General features: G+C 53.0%; 1 protein-coding gene across 1 annotated transcript in view; it reads left to right on the forward strand.

The window, feature by feature from the left end:
* Window positions 1-18420, forward strand: part of Wnt9b (Wnt family member 9B) — a 38334-nt gene extending 19914 nt beyond the window's left edge. The window contains exons 6-11 of the mRNA XM_052194604.1: window positions 442-700; window positions 1606-1708; window positions 1886-2031; window positions 15390-15646; window positions 16992-17257; window positions 17947-18420. Coding sequence (XP_052050564.1) covers window positions 442-700; window positions 1606-1708; window positions 1886-2031; window positions 15390-15646; window positions 16992-17257; window positions 17947-18420 — 1505 coding nt within the window. The remainder of the gene's footprint in view (window positions 1-441; window positions 701-1605; window positions 1709-1885; window positions 2032-15389; window positions 15647-16991; window positions 17258-17946) is intronic.
* Window positions 18421-24078: the final 5658 nt, after the last annotated feature.

Below are 24078 nucleotides of genomic sequence, written 5' to 3' on the forward strand. Positions count from 1 at the left end.
TATGGCCATCAGCTTCGTGTTTAAGAGCAGGTACCCTCTATATGCTGTCCTATGTCCAAGAGTCCTCCTGGCCAATGGACGTGAATTTCTCCCGCTGTTGGAGAGGGACTCTGCGCCAGATCTATCACAGCCTTCGTAATCCCTGGGCAAAGAAAGCTGAACTTGCCCTGCAGGATCGCGAAGACCACTAACTTTTGCTATATAGCCCTGGCAGATGGCCCCATTTCCCACAGTCCAGGTCGGAGCAGAGATCGCGCACTCGTGCATCCCTCCCGGGGAAAGGCAGCATCTCTGAGTCAGCACCTCCTAGGTCCCCAGAACCCCATCTCTCTCCGGGGCCAGAGTCCCGCTTGTTCTGTCCTCTGTGTTAGAGTGGGCGCGGCTCCAGGTGAGCTCGCACCTGAGAAGGGGCGGGCCCGATACTGGCCCCTCCCATAACAGGGCGGGCAGAGCTTGGCGGAGCCTATAGGGCGAGGGGCTCGCCGGCTGCGAGGCTCCCTCCCCGGGCCGCTCGCGCTCCGCCCTACTTGGGTTTAAAGCCCCGCGGGCAGCTGGTGGCGGCGCTACGAGCGCCGAGTGGCGCAAGGAGATGCGAGAGAGCACCCGCCGCCAGCACCATGCGCCCCGCGCCCGCGTTGGTCCTGGCCGCGCTCTGCCTGCTGGCGCTGCCTGCCGCCGCTGCCGCCGCCGCCTACTTCGGGTCAGTGCCCGTCGCGTCTCCGCGCTCCACATGCCCTGTCCCTGACTCGGGTCCCTGCGAGGCCTCGAACTCAGCCCTTTGCTCAGGCGGGACCCCGATCGCCTTGTGGACGCATTTCGCTCCCAGATCTCTGTCCCTCGCTCTCTGAGCTTAGACTTAATCTCCCTTTCTCGAGTCTACCAAGTCTAGGTCCCTTGCTCCTCCCGGTTCCTCTGTCGGGCGGCTGTCAGACTCCAGTCCAAGCCTGGAGCTCCGCTTGCTCAGGGGATCCTGGCCTGGCACCCCAGTGCGCCCTTGTCTGCGCTGACCAAGCGTCGGTCCCGGACTCCTATGTCCTCTTCAGATCCTTTCTCGGTACCCTCTCTGTCTCCATCCTGGGCTCCGTCGATTACTCTTTGCTTACGATTTCTGTATCCTTCGCTTTTCCTTGCAGAGCTGGAACCTGGACACCTGGCTGGGAGGAGGGATTTTGGTGCGTAGGGGTGGGAAGGAAGCTGAGAGTTTTGCTGATTCAAGGGCATGGGAGATCCCGGGACCGCGGGGCACATTAGTTGGAGGCATAAAGAACTGTACCCTGTGGAAGTGCGACCAAATTAAACTCCAGAGCCAACATGGATAGGGTTTATGGCAAAGAGGGGGGTTGAGGCCCATTTGGGGGTGTCCATGGTTAGAAAAATGATAATAGCTTGTGGTGATACCTGGAGAATGAGACAGGAACCTTAAGGGAAATAGTTGGAAGGGAAGAAAAATGGCATTTGTCTGCAAATGTCTTCTCTGACCCTGAATTGAAGATAGTTGGTGAGAGTTGGGGGTAGCGGTGATGGTAAGGATCGTGGATTTTAAAAGCCCCTCAACCCAAAGCAGGCTCCAAATGCTTAGCTTTAAACGTTGCCCTTTCCTTCCAGCTACACCCCTAGTCAAGCAAGGCTCACAGTCCAAGCACAGCAGAAGCTGCTCTCAGGAAACCACCGCAGGGTGCGAGGGTCTAGGGGCAACCTCACTGGCTGGGTAAGGGAGGTAGGCTAATTTCCAGGTCATGACCTCTGGCTAAAATGTGCCTGAGTTATAGGCAACAGCCTCCCCTGAAATATATGGAGAGGAATCGTCAGCCTCAGTCCTAGTGGGATGATCTGGGAGGGCCGTTCAGTTCCTGGGGACTCAGTATCTCCTTCTGACCCGCCCCAGAACAGCAGCCATGCTCATCGCCAAGAACTTGCCCCAGTGGGCCTGACTGAAGGGAGAGGACATGAGCTCTGTCACTTTCACAGCACCGAGCCTTCGGCCACCTCACTCAAATACTCTGCTCTGACTGTCTGGCCTGTAGAATGTGGGTAAGAGTGTCTGAGTTTAGCATACAGAGAGCTTTTAGAACAGTGGCTAGCACATAGTAAACACTCAGGCAATGCTATTGAGGATGACTGTAGAGGAAACCAAGAGGGCTCTGGGTATCCCAGACCCAAGAGTCTCTCTGAGCTGGAACATAGTAGCAACTGACCCCAGACTGACTCCATGAATCTTTTCTTTCTTGGGGTTTTATGGTTGGAGGCAGGAGTGAAGGTCTGATGATGTGGGGAGAGAGAGGTCCCAGGAGGCCTGGACCACCCTGGCTAGTATGCTGAAAGGGAACAGATTTGGGGGCTGGGGAGCAAGGGACAGTCTTGAAAGTAAGTGGGGACATGATTAGTTATGTCCAGAGACAGGGGTGGTGGTGATGGTGGTGGTGGTGATGATGGTGGTGGTGGTGGGGGTGAAGTTGAGTTTTGGAATCCTTCCTTGAAAGAGCTGAAAAGGTATACACCAGCCTCATGCTGTTAAGCGTTTGGGCCCAGGGAATGGACAGGACTCATCAGGGGCAAACTCTTTTATGACTTCCTTGGCCCAGGTTTCCCAGCCTAGCGCCAGCGGTTGCTCCCAGTCATCCAGACTTCTGTGAGACCGTGAAGCAATGTGCTTATCCCTCCTTAGGTCACTTGCCTTTGAAGTCTCATTTCTAAGTATAACATGAAATACTTTCTTTTATTTCCTGATGAAAGGAAATTCAGCGATCAGGAGAGCAGGTGACAGCAATTTTGGTGCCCATCTTTTTGGGATCTTTGCAGTCAAAGGCTTCAGAGTGAGGAATGACCAACCCCCTGCTTCCAAAAAGGTCACATCTTATCCCCATTTTTCAGATCGCATGTCCCCCTCCCAAGCCACGGGGAGCAAGCAGTGGCTTTTGCTGCCTACAGCCCGATTCAGTGGGTGGCAATGCTGACGTCACAAAGCAGAGCAGATGCCTATGAATCCCTCTTGCACAAAGCCCCTCTCTCAGAGGCCTCTCAAAGCAATTTCTGAGGTAGGTTAAAAAAAAAACAGTCAGAAAAGTCCAGAGGGTCATTTGGTATCACACAGCAAATTGGTGAGGGGCAGGATAGAAGCCAGGCCTCATGTTTGTTCTCCATCCTGTATAGGGGACAGCCTCATAGGTGTCCTTGTGTTACGGCTGAGGGAGGCAGTGGCTGCAGAGGGTGGGTACTGGAGAGTGGCCTCCTTCTCCTGCTAGATGAATTCTCTTAGATCCTCTTGGCCACAGTGAGAGAGAGGCCACACATTCCTCGACAGTGAGACAGGCTGGATTCCATGCACCATCTAGTCCATCGGGTGGGCTCGTCAATGACAGCAATGGGCGAGGAAGTGGCTGGGACGCCAAGGACACGCTTACGCTGAGCACTTGGTACATCACAGGTACCCACCCTGTCAGGCCTTTCAGTACCCAGCCTACACATCTGCCCTTCAGATGGGCATTATCATCTGTGACAAGGTCCTGATGTCCTCAATCGCTGATCCCAGCAAGATGGAAACATCTGCCTAGAGTCACACAGCCAGCAGCAGGCAAAGCGAGGATGCAGACCTGAGACTCAAAGGCTTTGCTTCTTCGGCCTTTGCTGATCTGACCCCAGAGAAGAGAGGAACTCAGCTAGTGCAGAGGCCGAACGCTTGCAAAGGACCACTGAAGTCAGCCATGCTTTAGAAAGCTGCATTTTTGGTGTTGGGAGATGGCTCATCAGTAAAGTTCTCGCCTTGCATGCATGAGAACCTGAGCTCAGACCCCCAGCATTCATGTAAAAAAGACCACATGCGGTGGCATGTCTCAGTGCTGGACAGGCTGAGACAGGAGGCTCCCTAGGTCTCACCGAGCAGCTAGTCTAACCTATAACTTCCAGGCCAACGAAAGACCATGTCTCAAAGATGAACAACATTCTTAATGACGGCCCACAGTCGTCCCTCTGGCCTCTGTAGATGTGCATGCACAGGAGTAACCTCTAGTGACAAAGATCCCAGGGTGACTTTGGCACTGAGTCAGGTGACACCACCTAGCATGTGCAGAGCCCATCAAGTAAGCAGTACGCTTGTCCGTCAATCCAGGCTAAGGCACAACACCATTAGGAAAACCTGAACTTCCAGGTTTGTCAGACTTGGAATCTCCAGGCGCTAAGGACTCTGTAGACAAGACACTTGATCAAAACATCACAACGGACATCTGAGAGCCAGGACTAACTTGGCCTCTGAGCGCTGGCCTTTCCTGGTTGTCACAGCACCCTGGAACGCCTGACCGATCAGCAGTGGGCCAGTTTAAAGGCTCTTGTTTTGCTGGGCTGTTCAGGTGCTGTCCTTGTAGGTCCGTGGAAGAAACAAAACATCACCGTACTTTCTCCCAGCCAGGCGTGTAAGGCTTAGGCCTTACAGATATCTTTTTAAAAGTGTTTTTTTTTTTAATGTTTAGATACTGTCATTTTTATTCAATTTCCCTCTCATACTTTTAGAAATGGGATTGAGTCCTAAGTAAAACAGGGCAAGAGGAAAACAGGTAAAGGAAATCTGGCTGCCGTGGAGTGATGGATTGAAGGCCGATCCTCCTGATAAGTATCACAGCGTCTGAGGGAAGGACTTTAGGCCAACTACCTCTGGTTGCGCTGTAATCTCTGAAGACAAGTGCTTTAGATTTGGGTTCTGGGTCAAACCAGCCTCCTGAGTGAATGGTGGTAACGTTTCTCCAGGGAGAAGCGGATTTGGGGAGAGAGAAGAAAAGTAGGAATCCTCCCTGGTGGGAAGAGCATCTGAGACTGAGACGTTAGTGCCTTAGCGACCGTGTACTAAGGCTGGTCTCAGGAAATGGCCCAGATCACCAGCTAGAGTTGATATCAACCTGAGCAAGGCTAGAGCAGCCAAGGCTGGGCTCTAATGCAGCAGTTCTTAATCCGGGGCTCACAACCCTATGCTAGGTGCCAAAGAACCCTTCACAGGGTGGCCCAAGATCATCAGAAAACACAGATATTTATTTACATTATGATTCATGACAGTAGCAAAATTACAGATATGATGTAGCAATGAAAATAATTTTATGGTTGGGGGGTCACCACAACATCAAGAACTGTATTAAAGGGTCACAGCGTTAGGAAGGGTGATAAGGGGTATCGGGTTAGCTGGATACGGTGCTGCACACTTTTGCTCCTAGCACCCATGAGGCAGAATCAGGACGATCTCTGCGGACTCAAGGCCAGTTTGGTCAGAATAGTGAGTTCCAGACCAGCCAGGGTTACCAGACTCCAGGCTAGACAGATCGACATTCATATCGTCCATGGAGACTTACTGAATGACACTGGACAAGTCAGCCCATTTTTCACCTCGGGATGGGAAACAGGCTAATTTTTCTCTCTCAAGGTGGTGGGGGTTAATTACTGTACACGGGGCTGCTCTGCCACACCACACACAATGGTAGAGCGCTTGCCAAGACCACGGGTTCCGTTCTCCTGCAATGCCTGCCTTCGAAAGAACATATTGTGAAATGTCACCTGTCTCTCACACCCTACAGAAAGCATGCAAGAAGGTTAATGGCCTGTCTTACAGCATCCCATGTTAAGCGCTGTTTGGGGACATCTGTTCCTTTCTCTCTACCTCTTTCTTCCAACTGGCCTACAACTGGGAGCAAACAGTTTTTCCCATGCTCACCAGTTTCCAGACATGTTGTCATTTGCCATTGTGATATCCCAGGAGGGACGTGCTGGGCCAGTTACCGTCTTAAACAGCCGAATATAGAGAGCTTACAGAGACCAAGTGCTCTGCCCAAAGTCACACAGTGCGTGGCTAGCTAACTGTGCAAGATTGAAGTCCGTCTAGTCTGTGGGAATGCTGGGTGACCGCTTTGCCTCTGCCTCGTTCTTCCCGCGTGGACTTGTCTCCACCCAGCAGCTCCACTGTACCTGGCCTGGTACCTCTCCCCCCATCCCTCCTCTGTGGTTCTCATCCTTCATCCACTCATGTGCCGCACCTTCTGCACACTGTGCCTTCAACTCTTGTTATCCACATCTTCCTGTGCTCACGTCCTTAGTTTTCCCAGAGTTCCTTGCGGCCGGAGGTCTTAGGGTCCTGTTGTTTGATGTCAGCCCTGTACTCCAGTGGCTGTCTAGGTGGATCGTGCTCATTGTCCCTTGCTGGCCCCCCCTTTGTGCCCCCCTCTGTGCCCCCCACGACTGCTCATTTATAGATACTTGCACTTCACTGAGGCCTGTACCATTCCCTGACCTCTCTCTCTGTCAGCATGAGATGTGAAGAGGAACAGAGACAAACCCTCGCCTCTCAGGCTCCTGGAGTCAGCCATTTTGGTTAATTTTGTGGGCAGCAGGGCTGAGTTGGAGGAGGATGAGAGCTTACATCCAGTGGTTATCTCCACTTGGGACCCCTCACTGGAGAAATGAAGGTTGAAGGAGCCCTGATAGACTTCAGCCAGCACATTCTGGTCAGTACTGGAAGCTCTGGATGGACGACAAGGTCAAAGGGTCAGCTTTGACATCCCAATAGCTTCCAGGCCAGGTACAGTTTTAATTCAAAATGCCTCTGAGCTTAGAGAGGTCATATAGTGTGTTTGCCTTTACAAAGCCTGGCACCTGGAGATAGACACTTGGCTAATTTTCATAGAGAATACTAGTAGGTAGGTTAGGATAAATAAAGACCATCACACTCTTTGGTCTGAACTCTGGGCTGGGCCTGTTTATCCCGAGGTGCCAAAGCTCCGGGGTTCACTGAGCTTTCCAGAGTTTGGGTTACTGATAAAGGTTTGTGAACCCATTATACCGTGTCACCACGAAAGGTTTCAGAAGCTGCTTTAAAGAAAGAAAGAGATGGATCATCTTGACTGGCCCTCAGCAGGTTTCCAAGGAAACTCAAGCACATATCCACCTCAAGATCTGAAGTTCAGAGGGATCTGGCCTAGTTCCTGGTGACCTCCCAGGGGCTGCACTTGAGGTCTGAGTGACTGGAGCCAGAAGGCCCTGAAGTCTGGCCAGAGGATGCAGCAATAACTAGGGTGAGGGCAGGGGTGGTAGGTATGGCCTTTCCCAATGTCTTCCCTAAAGGTTTGCATATTCAGAGACTGAGCTAGGCTGTAAGGGGAAGCCATTAGGATGATTCCTGGGGAGTCCTGGGGAGACTGATCAACAGGGGCTACAGCAGCCAGCAGGAGTCTGAAAAACATCTGAGCCAAGGGAATGGTGAGTTTAGATAGCCACTAAGGCTCCGGAAGCCATGCTAGCCCCCACTAAGGAGCTCACTCACAACTTGGCAAACCAATCATACAGAACTGCACTATATACGTGAATGTGAGAAAAGACGAAGACAGAGAGAGGACTGTCACACAAGGACTTCCTGGCTTGGGAGACTCACGGTGCCCAGGAGTCATCTTTCCCACTTCCTGCCTTATCATGTGTTTTCAAAGGCAGTGGCTAGAAAAGTTTCTAGGGGACACGAGGGCTTTGCAGGCAGGAGTGACAGCTTAAAGATGGGTGTGGCAGCAGGACTGAGCCGGGCCTGGCAGGAGATTGGGAAGAGCCTATCAGGGCCCAAGGGGTGTGGCCCTCTGCTTCAGCCCTGAGGTCCTGCTCCATTTCCAAGGGAGCATCTTGGACTCCCTCCCTCTCCGGGCTGCTCAGAGCTACTCCTGCTCTTCTTGAGTATTCAGGGAGCTGTCTGGCCAGGTGTGGGTGCCCCTCTTTTTGGAGAAGAGAGTAGCTGTAGGCATCCCTGTGGCCCACAAGAGAAAAGTGACACCTGTGCCTGAGCCCTTGCCAACAGAGAGAGAACTGTCCTTGACCCAGAGCTAGCGTTCGCTCGCAGGCATAGATCTTCCTGGCCTGAGCCTCTGCCCCCGGGAAGAGGATGCCACCCAGAGTCAGGAGCCTGCCAAGCTAGTGAGCGGGTCGGGATGTTCAGCTGAGCCACTCAGCCTGGGAGCCAGGGTCCCACAGTTAGGATGGAGCTGGGGGGAGGGGATGCATCCTTGCCCCTCCCCCATACACCTGCCTGTGTATCTCTGATGCTGCTCTTCCCAGAGATGTTTGGGGCTGTGAACCGAAAAGCTTGTCTTTAGAGCTAGGCTAGAGACTGGATTTATTCTCCCTCCTTTCCTCCCTCCCTCCTTCTCCCTCCTTCCCTCTCTCTCTGTCTCTCTCTCTCTCTCCCCCTCTCCCTCCCTCCCTCTCTTCCTCTTCTCCATCTCCTATAAAATTTAGCTCTTATGCACTAAGCCTGCACTCTCACAGTTTAATGTGAATGCATAGACCGCCTCTGCTAAATCTTATCTCCTTCATTGTTGTTTGCAGATGGGATTTCACTGTGTAGCCCAGGCTGTCCTGGAACTCACAGAGATCAGCCTGCCTCTTCCTTGCTAGTGCTGGGATCAAAGGCGTCCACCACCACTGCTGGGCTCTAAGTCTTATTTCTGTCTTGCAGCTGATGAGACTCAATTTCAGACCAGGAAGCAGCCTTTTAAATGGAGGGTCTTCCTCCTCTCCTTAATCGAGATCCCATCTCCTAGCCTCCCCAACTATTCAGGGGGCTCAGGGCAAGTACTGAGAGGCCTTCTTATCAAACACCCAGCACTTTGGGTTTTGTGTCCCGAGCACCTCTGTCACTGGCCGCAACAATGACTGGTTTTGCCTCCTAGAAATTTTTTCTATGTTCAGGCAGAAACTTCCAAGAAATGTGGCACATTCCACCCCTGCCATGGACACTGGGATGACAAATCCTATATGAATTCCATGGGTGTCAAACCTTCCTTTTTTCTTAGCCTCTGTCACCCCGCAGGAGTCTCCAGGGCAAAACATGTCACAGTCCTCCTATGTCACAGTCTCGGGGGTGTTGGACAGCACCCAGCCGAAGCCCTGTGAAATGCTTGTAATCCCAGATTTTCAGAGACCAATGATCCCAAGCACAGGACTGGCGTTGAGGACTTTTGAGGACCTTCTGTGGCCACTAAGCCACCTGAGTGATGCATGCATGCCAGGAACAAAGGCTTCCGTCTGTGCAGAGGGAGGGGCGGGCTGTGGGAGTGTTTCCTCTGCAGATGTTGAACATCTTTAAGTCAGGACACTGAGAGATGCAAAATGCTCTCTCCGTGGCTGCCTGCCACTACCCACTCAGCGCAGACAGTGGCTCCCCGATGCCACCCTCAGCTCACAGCCTGGGAGACAGAAGTGTAGATGCAAAGCCCATAGGAAGGAGATTGTGGCCAGCTCCGTTCCCAGGGTTAGGCTTCTGGGCTGCAGGGCTGTGGAGGGTGCAGGGAGTGGAGTCCAGGAGAAGTATCGTGAGTGGTCCTGTGGCTGTGACTGTACCCACCTGGAAGGACAGAATGAGACAGCCCCGGAGGAAAGGCCAGAAAGACTGTCGCAGAGGTGGGAGGGGTGCCCACCAATTCAGCGAGACTATGAAATACAGATGTCTTCACAAGGAAGTTGCAAAGTGACCCAGGAGCCTCAGGAGAAGGGTCCAAAGATGAAGAACAGTGGTGCTGCCCAGGAGAGCATGAAAAATGGAGGCGAGAAGCCTGAGGTGGCTGTTGGATTCCTTCTCATAAGAAGGACTGGACAGTGTCCAGGCAGGTGCTGCTCCTGTGGAATTCCCTCCGGATGGGAAGAGGAGAAAGAAGGGGGATAGTGTGTGTGTACAGGTGGGGGGGTGTACCCAGGGGTGTGGGAGTGTGCTGAGGCTCAGACAGGGCCAGCATACCCCCCCCCACCAGATGCTCACAATGAAAGCACAAAGAGAGTGTTGAGTATGCGAAGGGCCCGCAGCGGAAGCTGTTATCAGGAGCATCTAATGGGGCTCTGCAGGGCCGAGGCCAAGGCCCCAGGCAGCCCAGACTTTCCTGATTCTCAGGCAGAAAATGGCCTGTAGTTGGCATGGGCCCTGGTACCAGGCTCAGCTCCTTGCCCCTCCAACTAGATACCCTGGCATTGATCTAGTGCCATGGGCACCAACTGCATCTCCCCATCTAACTTATCCACATCCACATCCTGGGGGAACCTCGAATGGAACCCATAGATCATCTGGAACAGAAACATCTTGGAGGAACAGCTGTCTCCCCTAGCCTGGAGTGCCCCTGCCTACCTTTGCAGCTGGCAAGATAGACCTGGGCAAGGCCAGGCTGTCACTGAGAGAGCTCAGTTACCCTTGTTTTCCTCGGGCAGCCAGGATGACTCAAAACTGCTTTCTCTGGGTCCTTGGACTGTTAGTTTACGTGACACTTGGGTCCAACCAAGTTCCTATAGGTTACGAATTTTTGGGAGGCAGAACCATGTTCTTAGCTTTAGTACTATGTATACAGTTGGTGCTTTAATAATCAAAACCTTAGCTTATGCTTACTGTGTGCCAGAGACCATTCTAGGGGCTTCCCAGGCTTTAGCTGGCATGATCTTTATCAACCACCCTGAGAGACAGAGATTGCTACTGTCTTCCTCTCACAGACCAGGTGCCCAGAGAGAGGCACAGGGGCCTTGCAGCATGCATGCTTGCTTATGAGATGGGATGAACCCAGGGGTGGCATCCCTGAGGTCACCTCTGAATGAGAGGAAAGCCCTGGACCAGACTACTCGGGGTGGAGTGTCTTGGGAGACATGAGGTTCTAGGTTTCCCCGTGCTGGTGAGCACGCTGGCTCTTTTGGAGGGTATTGAGGGCCCTGGGTCTATCAGTAGTTTTCTGCTGCTTCCTGAAGGGCCATAATGGTGGGACAGCTTTAACCAAACCTGTGGATGGGAAGAGGGTGGAAGGAGGAGGGGCTGAAAGGGCCAGCGGCAGACAGGATGTCCTAAAAGTCAAAGCTACAGGGCAAGCCTTATCTCTCACTAGCGAGAGTACTAGGAACCGTGGACCCCCGCTGTGACCTGGGGGACTCAGCACACTGGTGGTGAGCAGAAGGGCACTGGTCACATGGGCTATTGTTTTGTAAGGAAAAGGAGCGGTCAGGAGTTGGGGTCACAGTCCCAGTGGCTCAGGGGCACAGAGTCAGGCCGAGGTCCTAAGGAACTGCCGTTGCCACTGTCCCAAAGGCTACTTAGAAAGTTCATAAGCTCCACCCCTTCTTGTTTTTTTTTTTAAAGATTTATTTATTTGTTATATGTAAGTACACTGTAGCTATCTTCAGACACACCAGAAGAGGGCGTCAGATCCCATTACAGATGGTTGTGAGCCGCCATGTGGTTGCTGGGAATTGAACTCAGGACCTTTGGAAGAGCATCTCTCCAGCCCCAACCCCTCTTGTTATTTCAATCCTGGTCACAGGTGACGTTGCTTTCTGTGTGAGTTTCTGATCGGGTACACAGCAGCGCCGTCCTTACAGATCACTTTGGCCTTAGTTTCTTCAGTTGTCCATTTCACTCCCAAAATGTCTCAACGGACATGTGGTTGGTTGGAAGGCGGAGGCCTTGAACTTCGGGTGCCAGACGCTGTAGCAGCTGGCTGCTGAGAAGACTGTAATCTGCAGTGCCCAGGATTCTTTTGGGGGTCAGGAAGAACCTTCCACATTGGGCAAAATGGGACAGGTGAGCAGAGGGGACCTTACTGTAAGGAAATAGCCAAGCCAGTCTCCATTTGCTGAGGTGGCACTGTTTCTTCAAAAGCACTGTTTCCCAAACTGTTACATAGAAACCACATAAAAAGTGTCGCTGAGTTCTAGGAGCCCTCCTAGGTCCTGTGGGAACCCCATGAAAATGCTGGGGAACCTCTTCTGAGAGTCTCTCTGGGTTGACCAGGGCTCAGCAGGGCAGGAGGCCTTGGTGTGCATGGCTGCCTTTCCTGGCCATTAATCGCTACTAAGTGTCATTACTGCTAATAAAATTAACGGACTTTATACTGAACTTCTGGAACCATCAATCTCAGGGCCTATTACATGAAATTAAAAAAGCAGGTGCCTGTTGATGAGTGGGGGAGCGTTCGTAGAGCCACAGTGTTGACGGTAGGATTCTGCTACTCTCTAGCCAGCCATAACAAAGGACAGTGACCTCAGGGAGACCTAGCAACTCCCCCGCCATGACTCCACAGTGGAGGCGTGCCAGGCAAGAGCAGGGTGACCCTTAGGGAGACTCTGGGACCAGGGCCGGAAGTGTTCCCTACACCCTCACCTCTGCCAAACTCAGAGAATTTGCTTCCCCCTTCACCCTACTTGGCTCAATGTCCTCTGTTTCTTTTCTGGGTCTCAGGCCCAGCCATGCAAGGAGAGAAAGGAAGAGAAAGCGAGAGTGTGTTATTATCCAAATGCCAAACTCCCAGAGAAAAGACAACTAGGATTATCAGTTCAAAGCTGATCTAACCAGTAGACCAGAGCATCAGGGTCACGTGAAACACAGTTATGGACAAAGACCATACGGCCACCATGGTACGGTATGCAGCAGGAATCAGTGCCCAAAGGCCCAATCACACGTCCATAATATTTTCAAGACCTTAGTAATAAGCACTCAAAAGGTGGCATGTATTTTATGTGTGTGTGTGTGTGTATGTATGTTTATGTACCACAACAATATAATGAATGTAATATTTTAATGCATTATTTGTTATAACATAAAATATCATAATGATAAAATAATAATAATAATAATAATAATAGCTATTCCTTTAATTAATTTTCTTTTTAGAATATTGAAAAGCAACCCTAGCTCATGCTAGGTGTGTGGTTTGCCACAGAACTGAGTTACACACCAGTTTTACAACTTGCTGTGTAGCTCAGGAAGACTGTGGACCATGCCTGTATTAAAGCTGTTTCTGTAGTACTGGTGATTGGACCCAGGCAAGCGCCTTATCAACTGGGGTACATCCCTGACCTAACTCCTTTTGCGTATGTGTGTGCGTGTGCATGTGTGTGTAGTGGGGGGGCAGATGTGTAATAAAGCATACACATGGGGGCCAGAGGACAACCTTGGGGGTTGGTCTTTGCCTTCCAGCTTGTCTGAGACAGTCTTTTTGTTCTCTGTGGCTGCTCGTGCCCCTCACTAGCCTCTAAGATTCTCTGCCTCCACCTTCCATCTCACTGTAGGAGTACCAGGATTGCATGTGTGTTACCATGTCTGGCTTTGTACAGGTTCCGGAGATTTGAACTCACATCCTCATGACCCCATGACAAGCTCTTTACTCACTGAACCACTTCCCCAGCCCTCTGTTTTATTATTGTTTTTGTTTGTTTGCTTGCTTGTTTTCTAATGACTGTGAAACAGGTTTTAAAGAAGGTGCAGCAACATTGGCTAAAATGCCCACCACACCCTTTTCTTCTCCCAACTGTCAATCAGCTTCTACAAGGGACGTCACACTCTCTGAACCAGGAATTGTGTGAGGCAAAGTTATCCCTCATACAATGTGTGTGAGCCCCTGGTGTAGAGAAGAGAGTCTTTTGGAGGTTTCCTGACTGTTGGCCTGTGTTCCCAGCAGTTCTGCAGTTTCCCTCCACACTGGAAACCACTCGAGGTGGGTGGGGCCTCGCCAGCAGGAGCTGACCTCAGGCTTCGCCCCTCGCCTGCCCAGGGTCAAGCTTCGAGGGTTTCCTGCCAGGCTGCAGGGAGGAGTCTGGGTCTAGGCCTGGTGGACTGGAAACTTACCCATTTGCCCCCTGATTAATGTTTAACGGGCCCCTGTGCTCGCTGTGTCTGGGAGGGGAGCGCAGTCCAGGCTGGGCTTCGGGGAGCCGATAGCATCTGTCTGTGCTCAGTGTTTCGGAGATATGCTCCACGCAGGGTTGGGCGCACCTGAGAGACTTGGAATCTACGGGGGCGCCTGGGGCCTCGCCAGGACCTCCACCTTCCAGTGAGGCTTCCTATTTCTCAGGCAGACAGAGAGGCTATGGCATCTAGCCAAACGTCCTGGCTCAGGCAGGTGCCTCCAGCAACAGAGCCGTGCCCTGAACTCTGTGGGGCAAGGACCTCTCTGGCCACTCAAGGGCTTGGCACAGTACTTAACCCTTAGCCGGTGGCACATGAACAAAAGTGGCAAGTCCCATATCCAAGTGGAAATGTTGACAGCTCCCATCCAGTCCCACTTTGGCTCTTCTACCCTGGCGGAGAGACTTTGGCTTTTCTGACTGAGACCACTGTTTCCAGAGAGAAGCGGTTTGCCCTAGCTTGGGTCTGGTGATGATGTACACCCCATCCACATGGGGTGAGGAGGATGGGGGACAGCAAACACCTATCACTGTCACAGAGAGGTTCTGGGAGAGTGGACAGTCCCCATTCTGGACCTAACCAGTCACACCCACCATGTGAGCCGGTTATCACCCCCACACAAAGCCTCTAATACCTGTCAAGATAAGGGAGACACTGCCTACTTAGAATGTAAGGCATCTTGAAGGGAAGAAAACTCCAGTCAGTAGGAAGGCAAGCCTGCTTGGCTTGACTTTGCGCTTTCTATGCACTTCTTATAGCACCTCTGGGGGTCAAGGGTCATGGATGCCAAGAAGGAAGGCAAGGCTTCAAGGATGCCATTAGAACGTGACAGGACTGCCTTAGAACCTGGCAGCCTGACTCTAGAATTGATGACTTTGGATATAGAACATGAAATCTGATCCCAGACTCCTTTCGTCCCTCCCTCTCTCCTTCCCCTACCCATTCTTCCTTTTCCCAAACTTCTACCTGTTACCAGGCACCACATGACCACATGGCTGATGCTCTACCTGGGATCCGGGAACAAGCTAGGCTGGCATGGGCTTACTTGAGCAGTGATGGAATACAAGGGAGAGAGAGATACAGGGACCTTGGCTGGGTGTTTACTGTGTCGGCATCCTCTGTGCTTCACCTTAGTAGCAAGGTGGCACTCCCCTTCCGGAAGCGCCTAGTGCTACCTGTAACATCTTCCATGCTTGCACAACACAGCAGCTGCCCAGATGTGGCAAAAATACAGCTGTCCAGGCCCTGCTCTGGATTTATGGAAACAACACTCAGGTGCAGGTCTCAGAAATCTGTGTTTATCTGAAACAGATCTTGCTGTGTAGCCCAGGCTGGCCCTGTACTCAGAATGTTCTCTTGCCTTGGGAGCTCCAAGCACAGAGATTGCTGGCATGTACAATCCCTCCCTCCCCGCCCCCCCACCCTAGCCTGGCTCGGTATTTCTTCTAAGCACTCAGGATGACTTTTCCAGTTGGGCAAGTTGGAGAAGGAGGGTAGATAAGAAAGGCAGAGCAGAGTGTGGAGAGCTTGGGTGGAGAACACCATTCCTTGCTACATCAGTACCTTGATCTTCTACTCTATAAATGGGGACATAACTCCCGTGGGACTGGCCTGCCACCCAAGGGGGCAAACATGAAGACAGCCATTTTCCATCCCTGTGGGATGGTCAGCTTCTGGGCCCTCCACGGGCAGGAACCCCAAGGCTCACCATCTTCCTTCTTACCTTCTCCAGCCTGACCGGTCGTGAGGTCCTGACACCCTTCCCAGGCCCGGGCACAGAGGCAGCCCCGGCACAGGCCGGTGCCCACCTGAAGCAGTGTGACCTGCTGAAGCTGTCCAGGCGGCAGAAGCAGCTCTGCAGGAGGGAGCCTGGCCTGGCTGAGACCCTGAGGGATGCCGCACACCTGGGGCTGCTGGAGTGCCAGTTCCAATTCAGGCAGGAGCGCTGGAACTGCAGCTTGGAGGGGAGGACCGGCCTGCTCCAGAGAGGTGGGGAGGAGGGCAGGGAGGACTTCGAGGGAGGAAGAGGGTTGGCGGGAGGTTGTGGGTAGTGAGACAGTTATGCCCAGGCCTCATTGTGGTGACTGCTGGGGCACAGTCCCAACTGAGAAGAGGCCTGGGGATTTAGCAAGGGTCTGTTGAAGGCGGCGGTTTAGGAGAACAGAGGAGCAAAGGAAACAGAGAGAGGAGAGGACACAGTGTTCCTGGAAGAGATGACAGAGGAGGTGGGCGGCCCCAACCACCTACTAAGTGGTCCCAATGTGCAAGTCAGGCAGATTCCTTTGTCCACATACTCCTCTGTCACTGGTGATCACATCTGTTGCTGTGTCATTCTCTCCTTCCTACCTGACTCCCCCTCCTTCCTCATCCTTCTCCACCCCTGCGCATCCATCTGCTAAGCATCTGCTGAGGCCCACAGTGAGCCAGGGACAACACACAGGGGCTGGAGGCACAGGCTGAACACAACCCAGCCGCCCTTGGAAAGTGCATCCTCGAGAAAGAGAAAACGGGTCCTAGAGTGACTCCATTGTCATTGTCCGGTCGGATGGAAGGGGTGTGGCATTTATTACTGTTATTTGCTTGGGGGCGGGGTGAGGCGGCTCGGTTCCTGTAGCCCAGGCTGGCCTGGAACTCACTATATAACTCGCTTCAAATGCTCAGCAATTTGTCCTGTTTCCTGAGTGCTGGGATTTTATAGGTGCGAGCCACGCACCAGGCTTGGAGATACAGTGGAAATGTTTATAAAAAGTCAGCGATGTCAACAGGGGTGGTCAGCCCCCCTCTAGGCCAGCTGCTCTCCACTGCAGGGAGGGTCTGAGGGGAGCCAGGTCCGCTTCCTTTTGAGCCCTCAGCTTTTCAGTGCCCCAGATCGGCTGACAGCTGCGGGCTGAATGAAGCGTGCGTGGGGCACCTTCCAACAGTGTGAGCACAGTGGTGGTCCCAGCACGGGGTAGACGTCAGGCAGGACTCCCGAGACCATTCTGCCTTTTGGTCATCTACAGATGGTGGCAGAGGGCATTTGAGAGACATTAGACAGCTTAGAAATCCACAGAGACCGGTTGTTCAACTTGTCGCAAAAGCCCTTGAAGTCCTGTCCCAGGTGCCCAGCTCTGTCTTGCTGCCCTCTGAGAGCTGAGGACATGCTTCAGTGTAAATCTGGAGGCCATTTAAGAGGCAGCTTTCGGTGTGGGTCTGAGGGACAGGTAACAGGGGAAGCCTTACACAGCCCGGCCCTTAGGCTCACACTGCGTCAACCTATCTGCCGTACATGCCACAGAACTCCCGCCTTCGGAGGGCTGCAGATGGCCTCTGAGCTTTCTTTTCTCCTGCACAGGCTTCAAAGAGACGGCCTTCCTGTATGCAGTGTCTGCGGCTGCCCTCACGCACGCGCTGGCCAGGGCCTGCAGTGCTGGGCGCATGGAGCGCTGTACCTGTGATGACTCCCCAGGCCTGGAGAGCCGGCAGGCCTGGCAGTGGGGCGTGTGTGGTGACAATCTGAAGTACAGCACCAAGTTCCTCGGCAACTTCCTGGGGCCCAAGAGAGGAAGCAAGGACCTGCGGGCGAGAGCTGACGCCCACAACACCCACGTGGGCATCAAGGTGTGTGAAAATCCTCCCTACTGCCCAAAGGACGGTGCTGAGGCAGGGATCAAGATCCTTGGGAAGTCGGTGCCCTGCACCTAACACAGATGAGCTTCCAGCTCCCTTCAGTGAACCTTCTCGGCATATTCCTGGGCACGAGGGGTGCAGAATCCTGGGAATCATCACTGTCAAGCCAGGCTTGGTATTGTGCCTTGATAGGATAGAAATGTGTTTGGAAGACAATGATCAGGCTTCCTCCATTTTGTGAGGAGGAGAGAGAGGAGGCCCAGAGAAGGGGAGGGGCTTAGCTGAGGTCACACAGCCATGAGAGAACTCAGAATAATGTAGGTCTATGGAGTGAGAGGGCAGGGAGGGGTCAGAGCTCCAATTCTTTTAGGAAACCGAGCTGCTGGTGTTCAGTTGTGCAGGCTGAACTCTCCAGAAGAAGTCTGGGCAGAGGGGGAGAGCTGTTGGTGGAGATCTAGCCCACACTGCCCTTGCCTAGGTGTGCACTGCTTAGAGGAAGAGAAAACTTTTCCAACTTTACACAGAGGTCCTTTGAGGGTCTCAGGTCATTGTAACCCTGGCTCTGTCCCCAGTCACATGGGCATCCCTGTCTCTTTAGTCTGTTGACCTTCCTTGGCAGAACTGACACAGCGAGACAGGCTTAGACCACTGACAGGCCCCTACCCTGGCTCTCTCTGCAGGCTGTGAAGAGCGGCCTGAGAACAACCTGCAAGTGCCACGGTGTGTCAGGCTCCTGTGCTGTGCGTACCTGTTGGAAGCAGCTTTCCCCATTTCGCGAGACGGGCCAGGTGCTGAAGCTACGCTACGACACAGCTGTCAAGGTGTCCAGTGCCACCAATGAGGCCTTGGGCCGTCTGGAGCTATGGGCACCCGCTAAGCCAGGTGGGCCCGCCAAGGGCCTAGCACCCCGGCCTGGGGACCTGGTCTACATGGAAGATTCTCCCAGCTTCTGCCGACCCAGCAAGTACTCTCCGGGCACAGCAGGCAGGGTGTGTTCTCGGGACTCAAGCTGTAGCAGCCTATGCTGCGGGCGAGGCTATGACACCCAGAGCCGCATGGCGGTTTTCTCCTGCCACTGTCAGGTGCAGTGGTGCTGCTATGTGGAGTGCCAGCAGTGCGCACGGCAGGAGCTGGTGTATACCTGCAAGCGTTAGGCCTCTGCCAGACGAGGCCCGGGCACTGCCAGGACTCCCGCGGAGCAGCGTGCACCTGCTGATGCAATGCACACACGTGCACAAGAGTGTGCGGCTCATCTCTCTTCCCCAACAGATGGTTGGCCAGCCTTCTGCCTTCCCCAACACTCAGCAAAGAGAAAGAAAGCCCCGCTTCCTGGTCCCGGATCTACAACCTGGTGGAGGACATGGGGCAGTAGAACAGACTGAGAAGGGGAATCTTTGAGGACTAGGCTAGGGCAGGAATGATGCTGTGTGGGAAGAGAGAAGCATCCTCCTATCTCAAGGCTCAAAACTGGGAGGATGTGGGAGAGGGAGGCGGAGCCAGCTGGAATGTGGGGTCAGGGCATTCATCCGGGCCTGGCGGATCTGTTGTGGTCCCAGTCTGATGGCAGAGAGCTCTGGGTGCTACATGCCTGCCCTGCTCTTGTGACTTCATGCACTGGAGACCATTCAGAATATTTATTGGGGGAAACATTTCAGGCTAGGGAGGATTGAGTCACAGAGCCCATGCCCCGAAGTCTTATGTCCTGGCACTCAGGGCTACCTCCTTGTCTCCTTGTCTTGAGAGCCCCTGCCCCCAAAGCCATTGAGCTCTGCTCAATGAGACCCCCTAATGCATGCAAGGAGGATGCAGGAGCCAGTCTCCTTGGTGAGACTTGGATAAACGCAACTAGGGTTGAGTGGAGAGACAGTGACCCTTTCTCTTTCCCTTGGTGGCTTAACCTTTAATCATAGCCCAGAGGAGGAGAGAGACAGTGTCTGTATGCCTGGAAGAGATAGGACAGGCTCTGCATTGAGACACCACCCTGCAGTGTGTCCTACCAATTCCTGTGACCAGGGTCCCCAAGAGCCTTGAGGCCCCCATACATGTTAGTGACACATGAGAATGAGTGACTCATGGGCCACAAGCCTGCTTACACCCCCTGCTCTCAAAGATGCTTTTGCAGGCTTTTTTTTTTTTTTTTTTTTTTGCCCTGGCTAAGTCTTTGCCAAGTCTGCCTCCTCAGTAGTCTTAGTCATTTATTAATGGCCTGTCACTCAGGCTCCCACGGGGGACCAGAATGACTGCTGGTGACTCCTTCGGCCATTCTTAATGCCCACCACCAAGGCCCTCTGCGAAAGGAGAGGAAGTAGTGTCCAGGTACAGGCTCCCACATGCACACACACAGCCCGGCCAGGCATCCCAAGGACCAGTGCGGCATCTCTCCAGCCCAGGGCAAAGACCTCACTGGGGTCACTGTCGGAAGTTGTGACCCCAGGACAGGGCCAAGGCCAACCAAGAGGAAGTGACCTCCTTTGGGAAGTCTTTGGCCTCGGGCTGGCTGTGCTGTGCCTTCCTGTCAGCTTCCTTCCACTCTGAAATATGTTGGGGTTACTATTCCTCTAAGGGCACAGGAAAGTTCAGAATCAGTGGGTACTCGGCAATATCGACCCTGCCAGCTCCAGGAAAGAGGCTCTGTGACGGAGCCGTCCATGGGCCAGAAGGGGCCACCCTCTCTCTTCTGTGCCTCAGGGCGGCATAAGGATTCTGGGAAGATCTTTGATGGCGGAAGCTCCGAGGAGGAGCCACAGTGACCTGAGACCCTTTTTTGGAATGACTTGATGACTGGAGAAGCCTACCCACAGCTTGGCAGGAGGGAGAGACAGAGCGAGAGCAGCTGCTTTCCACCTTCCTGCTGAAGGCAGATGTGTGCCTTGGCCACCCTAGGCATCCTTTTCTATGACCCTGATCCTGCTCCGTCTAGAGGGTACAAGGCAAGAAGGGAGCCTGGAAAAACGTGGGGACTAGAACACCCGGACCTACAACCACATCACCTGTACCCTGACTCTATGGCCGGGAGGACCAGGGGTGGAGGAGGGTCAAAGGTGAACTGGAAGGCGAGGCTGAGGTGACCAACCATGAAGATGGTGCCCCAAGGCACCCTTAGTCAGGTCCTCTCCCTCCCTCTTCCTTTCTTTCTCCAAGGCCCTAAAATCCCACCATAGCCATGCTGGCCCCGCCCCCGCCCCCAGACTGGAACTTTAAGGGAGATATTCACAGGGTATTTCTGCCTACCTCATACATGTAGTTTTCAGAAAATAATTTATATAGCTAAGATTTATGGGAAAGTATTTATGTTATTTATATAGCTTCTCTATTTCCTGGGCACCATATGTGGGGTTTGTGTGTTTAACTCAGAAGCCTCTGGGGAAACACAGCTGGGTCTGCCTGGGGCCCCTCAGAGCTGGATGCCACACAGCTGAGAGGTCACAGCTCCGTTGGAGCTCAGGAACACCTATCCCTTCGGAGATGAGTCCAGTGACATCAGCGGGATCTTCCTTGTGCAGTCTGTGGATTCCCTGCCTCTGGCCCCAGAGGCCTTTCTGCTCTGGCCAAAGGGTGGTGCTCGTAAAGGACAAAAAGGATGAGCACATCTGGATTTGTAAAGCACTTTCCATCTTCAGAAACACTTCTCTCTTTTCTCTCCCTCTGTTTCCCCCGGTTCCGTATGAAGTTAGGGTAGGTAGGTGAGGCCATGCCACTGTTACCGCTTTCCAGATTCGGCCTGGAGACAGAGGCCTGTGCTCAAAGCCACACAGAAGAGAGCAATGAGTGAATATTGACTTGCGCATGCTCCAGGAACTGGGGAAGTGAACCTGAACCCGAGAGTCAAAGCCAGTCACTCTCAGTGTGAACCTAGAAGTCGAGGAAGGGTCCTCGCTGCATGTGACGCTGGTCTTACCAGCTAGTTTCTCTAGCCCAGCTGAGTCTCATGTCCCCAGAGACTGGGACTTCCTGAGAAGCCCGGAGAGACAAGGACTCGCGGAGGTCATTCTTAGGGTGGGTGTCCTACCCTAAGACACCTGCGGCCCACATTGACCTCTGTGACCAAATTACAGTCTCCAGCCCCTCGCGGCCGGGGATGATTTTTGTTTCTTCTCTTTTGTGTTTTGTCTTTTAAAAGTGACTTGCTTCCCCACTGGATTTCTAATTTTCTCTTTGAAAATCAGTTGCACTGGCAAATGGGACCTGCATCCTGACCCGGCTGCCTGCATCAAGAGCTGCACCAAACAGACTACACGGGATCCCCAACTGGCCCAATGTCCCCGGCTCTTCTTCGAGCCATCAAGCTCCCATGTGGCTTTCGTGAGCATACAGAACCTGTCCCCTGGTCTAGAGGAAGCTGGCTAGTCTGTCACCCTCCGCTTGTCTGGCAGACAGATGGCCACTCCGAGGCTGTGTTGCTTTCCAGAGTTTCCTCTCTCATCACCCAGGGACTTCCATGCTTCCCATTTGAACACCCAGGAGAACCCCAGGGGCGTGCTGTTTTGTTGAGTCCTAGACTATGCACCCCACCTTCCAGTAGGGAGCATCTGATAATGCCAGGGAGATACTCTGGTTACTAGGGTGCAGCAGTACTTAAGAGCAACTCTCAGCTCAGGGGGCTTCCATGCTGGCGAGGAGAAAACTAACAAACCAATAAACTATGCACTGGTTATTCGTGCTTCTGTTTTCATTGCTGTTGTTGGGTATGTGTGTATTCATATCTGTGCATGTGTACATGGCTGTGTGTACATATGGAGGTTTTAGTAGATGTCTTCCCATTTTGTTTTGTTTTGTTTGAGACAAGGTCTTTCACTGGCCTGGGGACCAGCAAGCAGGCCAGACTTGCTGGTCTCTCCATGTTGGAATTCCCAGTGTGTACCATCACCACTTTTCCGTGTGGGTTCAGGGAACTGAACTCAACTCCTGTATGTGCACGATAAATACTTTCCCAATGGAGCCATCTCCCAGTCTTATTTGTTCTCTTGTCTTGGTTTGTGGCAATGTTTTTGCCCAGTAGAGGCTGCCACCTGCCCCAGCTAATGAGTAAAGGTCGTGAGATAGGAAAGCTCCTCAGGGCCACCAGCAGGCAGCAGTGCCAGACTGAACACAGATCTGCCAGCCTCCGAAACAAGGGCCCTTTCCTCTTCGCATTTCCACGTCTCCTCTGGGGTAGGTAGGGCAGGAATGCACGCCTTGCTATGAATTCTGGGTAAATGAGGCCTAGAGTAAAGACATTATCCAACTCAGGCTGTCCATCAAGTCAGACCAGGCAGGGCATAAGAGCAGAGGCCCCGCCCGCGGCCTGCAGCATGGGGAAGACACAGAGGTAGCTGTTAGGAATTCGGGACCTGAAACGACAAACAAGAAGAACAGACATGCAATGGATGGGGCCTCTTGTGCTTCAGCCGCAGAGTCCCAGCCCAGCATGGCTGGGAAGCCCTTGCATCCTGGGGATCTGGTACAAGGAAGGGAGAAGCGGGGAGTGGGGGCAAGGTGAACAGAGAGTTCTTATCTCGGAGCTCAGACCTGCCCTGTGACCCTGTGACCTGCCCCAGCTCCTCAGGCCTGCTGAAGGCCATGCTGTCTCAGCTGGGGTCTTCAGGGTGGGAAGCAGCCCTGGGGGTACCCATGCCTTCCCCTGTATCCCGTCCTAACATGTTTGAGGCCCTGTGCTCTTTGGCATGGAGTCCGGCTGGCTCTGAGCTAATGACAGAAGGCTCCACACACAGTACGTGGCTTCGGTTTGTACAGGGCTTTTATCATCTGTTTCGCTCGAGCCCCACCTGGCGCATGGCCTCATCTCTCTTCAGAGCCAGAGGAAGTGAGGCTGTGAAGGTTAACTGGCTCACAGAGGTCTGTTCCTTCTGCCAACAGGGCGACTTGACTCTCCTTGTCTCTTCTGTCCTCTCTGCCCCGTGTCACCTTCTGCCTCCTCACCGGACTTGAGACTTTCCTGCTCCTACTTCAGGCAGGGCCCAAAACAGACTTTGGGGGCTCTCCATTTTCAGCCCTTTGGACCCAAAGTCGCCATTCTTTCTAAGGAACTAAGGGACCAGGGCTTATTGAGTGAAATCACTAGAGGAATTCCCACCCAGGACATCCTCCCTTTAAAAAACGAACCAGAACTCTTAGCATTGGTGGAGATGGCTCAGTGGGTAAGAACATGTGCTGTGCAATAATGAAGACCTGAGTTCTAATCCCCAGTGCCCACTTAAAAGCTGGACATAGTGCCATGTGTCTAAAACCCCTGCATTGGGGAAGGGGTGGAGATAGGCAGATGCTGGGGTTCTCTGTCCAACCAGCTTAGCTGAAATGGTGATTCTAGTTCAGGGAGAGACCCTGTCCTAAGACAAGTGAAGAGTGACAGAGGAAGACACCCAGTGTCCCGCTCTGGTCTCCTCACTCATATGTGCACATGTATCCAGTCTTAGGGTTCACTGCTGTGAACAGGCACCATGACCAATGCAAGTCTTAGTAAATACAACATGCAATTGTAGCTGGCTTACAGGCCAGAGCTTCAGTCCATCATTAGCAAGGCAAGAACATGGCAGGCATGGTGCAACAGAGCTGAGACTTCTACATCTTCATCAGAATGCTGCTAGCAGAATGCTGACTTCCAGGCAGCTAGGATGAGGGTTTTAAAGCCCACACCCAACAAGGCCACCCCTCCTGATAGTGCCACTCCCTGGCCCAAGCATATAAAAACCATCACGTTCCACTCCCTGGCCCCTATAGGCTTGTTCAAGCAATATGAGTCTATGGGGGCCGTGCCTAATGAACATAGCATAATGCAAAATGCATTCAGTCCAACTTCCAAAGTCCCCATAGTC

Source organism: Apodemus sylvaticus, chromosome 10, assembly GCF_947179515.1.
Source record: "Apodemus sylvaticus chromosome 10, mApoSyl1.1, whole genome shotgun sequence".
Taxonomy (NCBI): Eukaryota; Metazoa; Chordata; class Mammalia; order Rodentia; family Muridae; genus Apodemus; species Apodemus sylvaticus.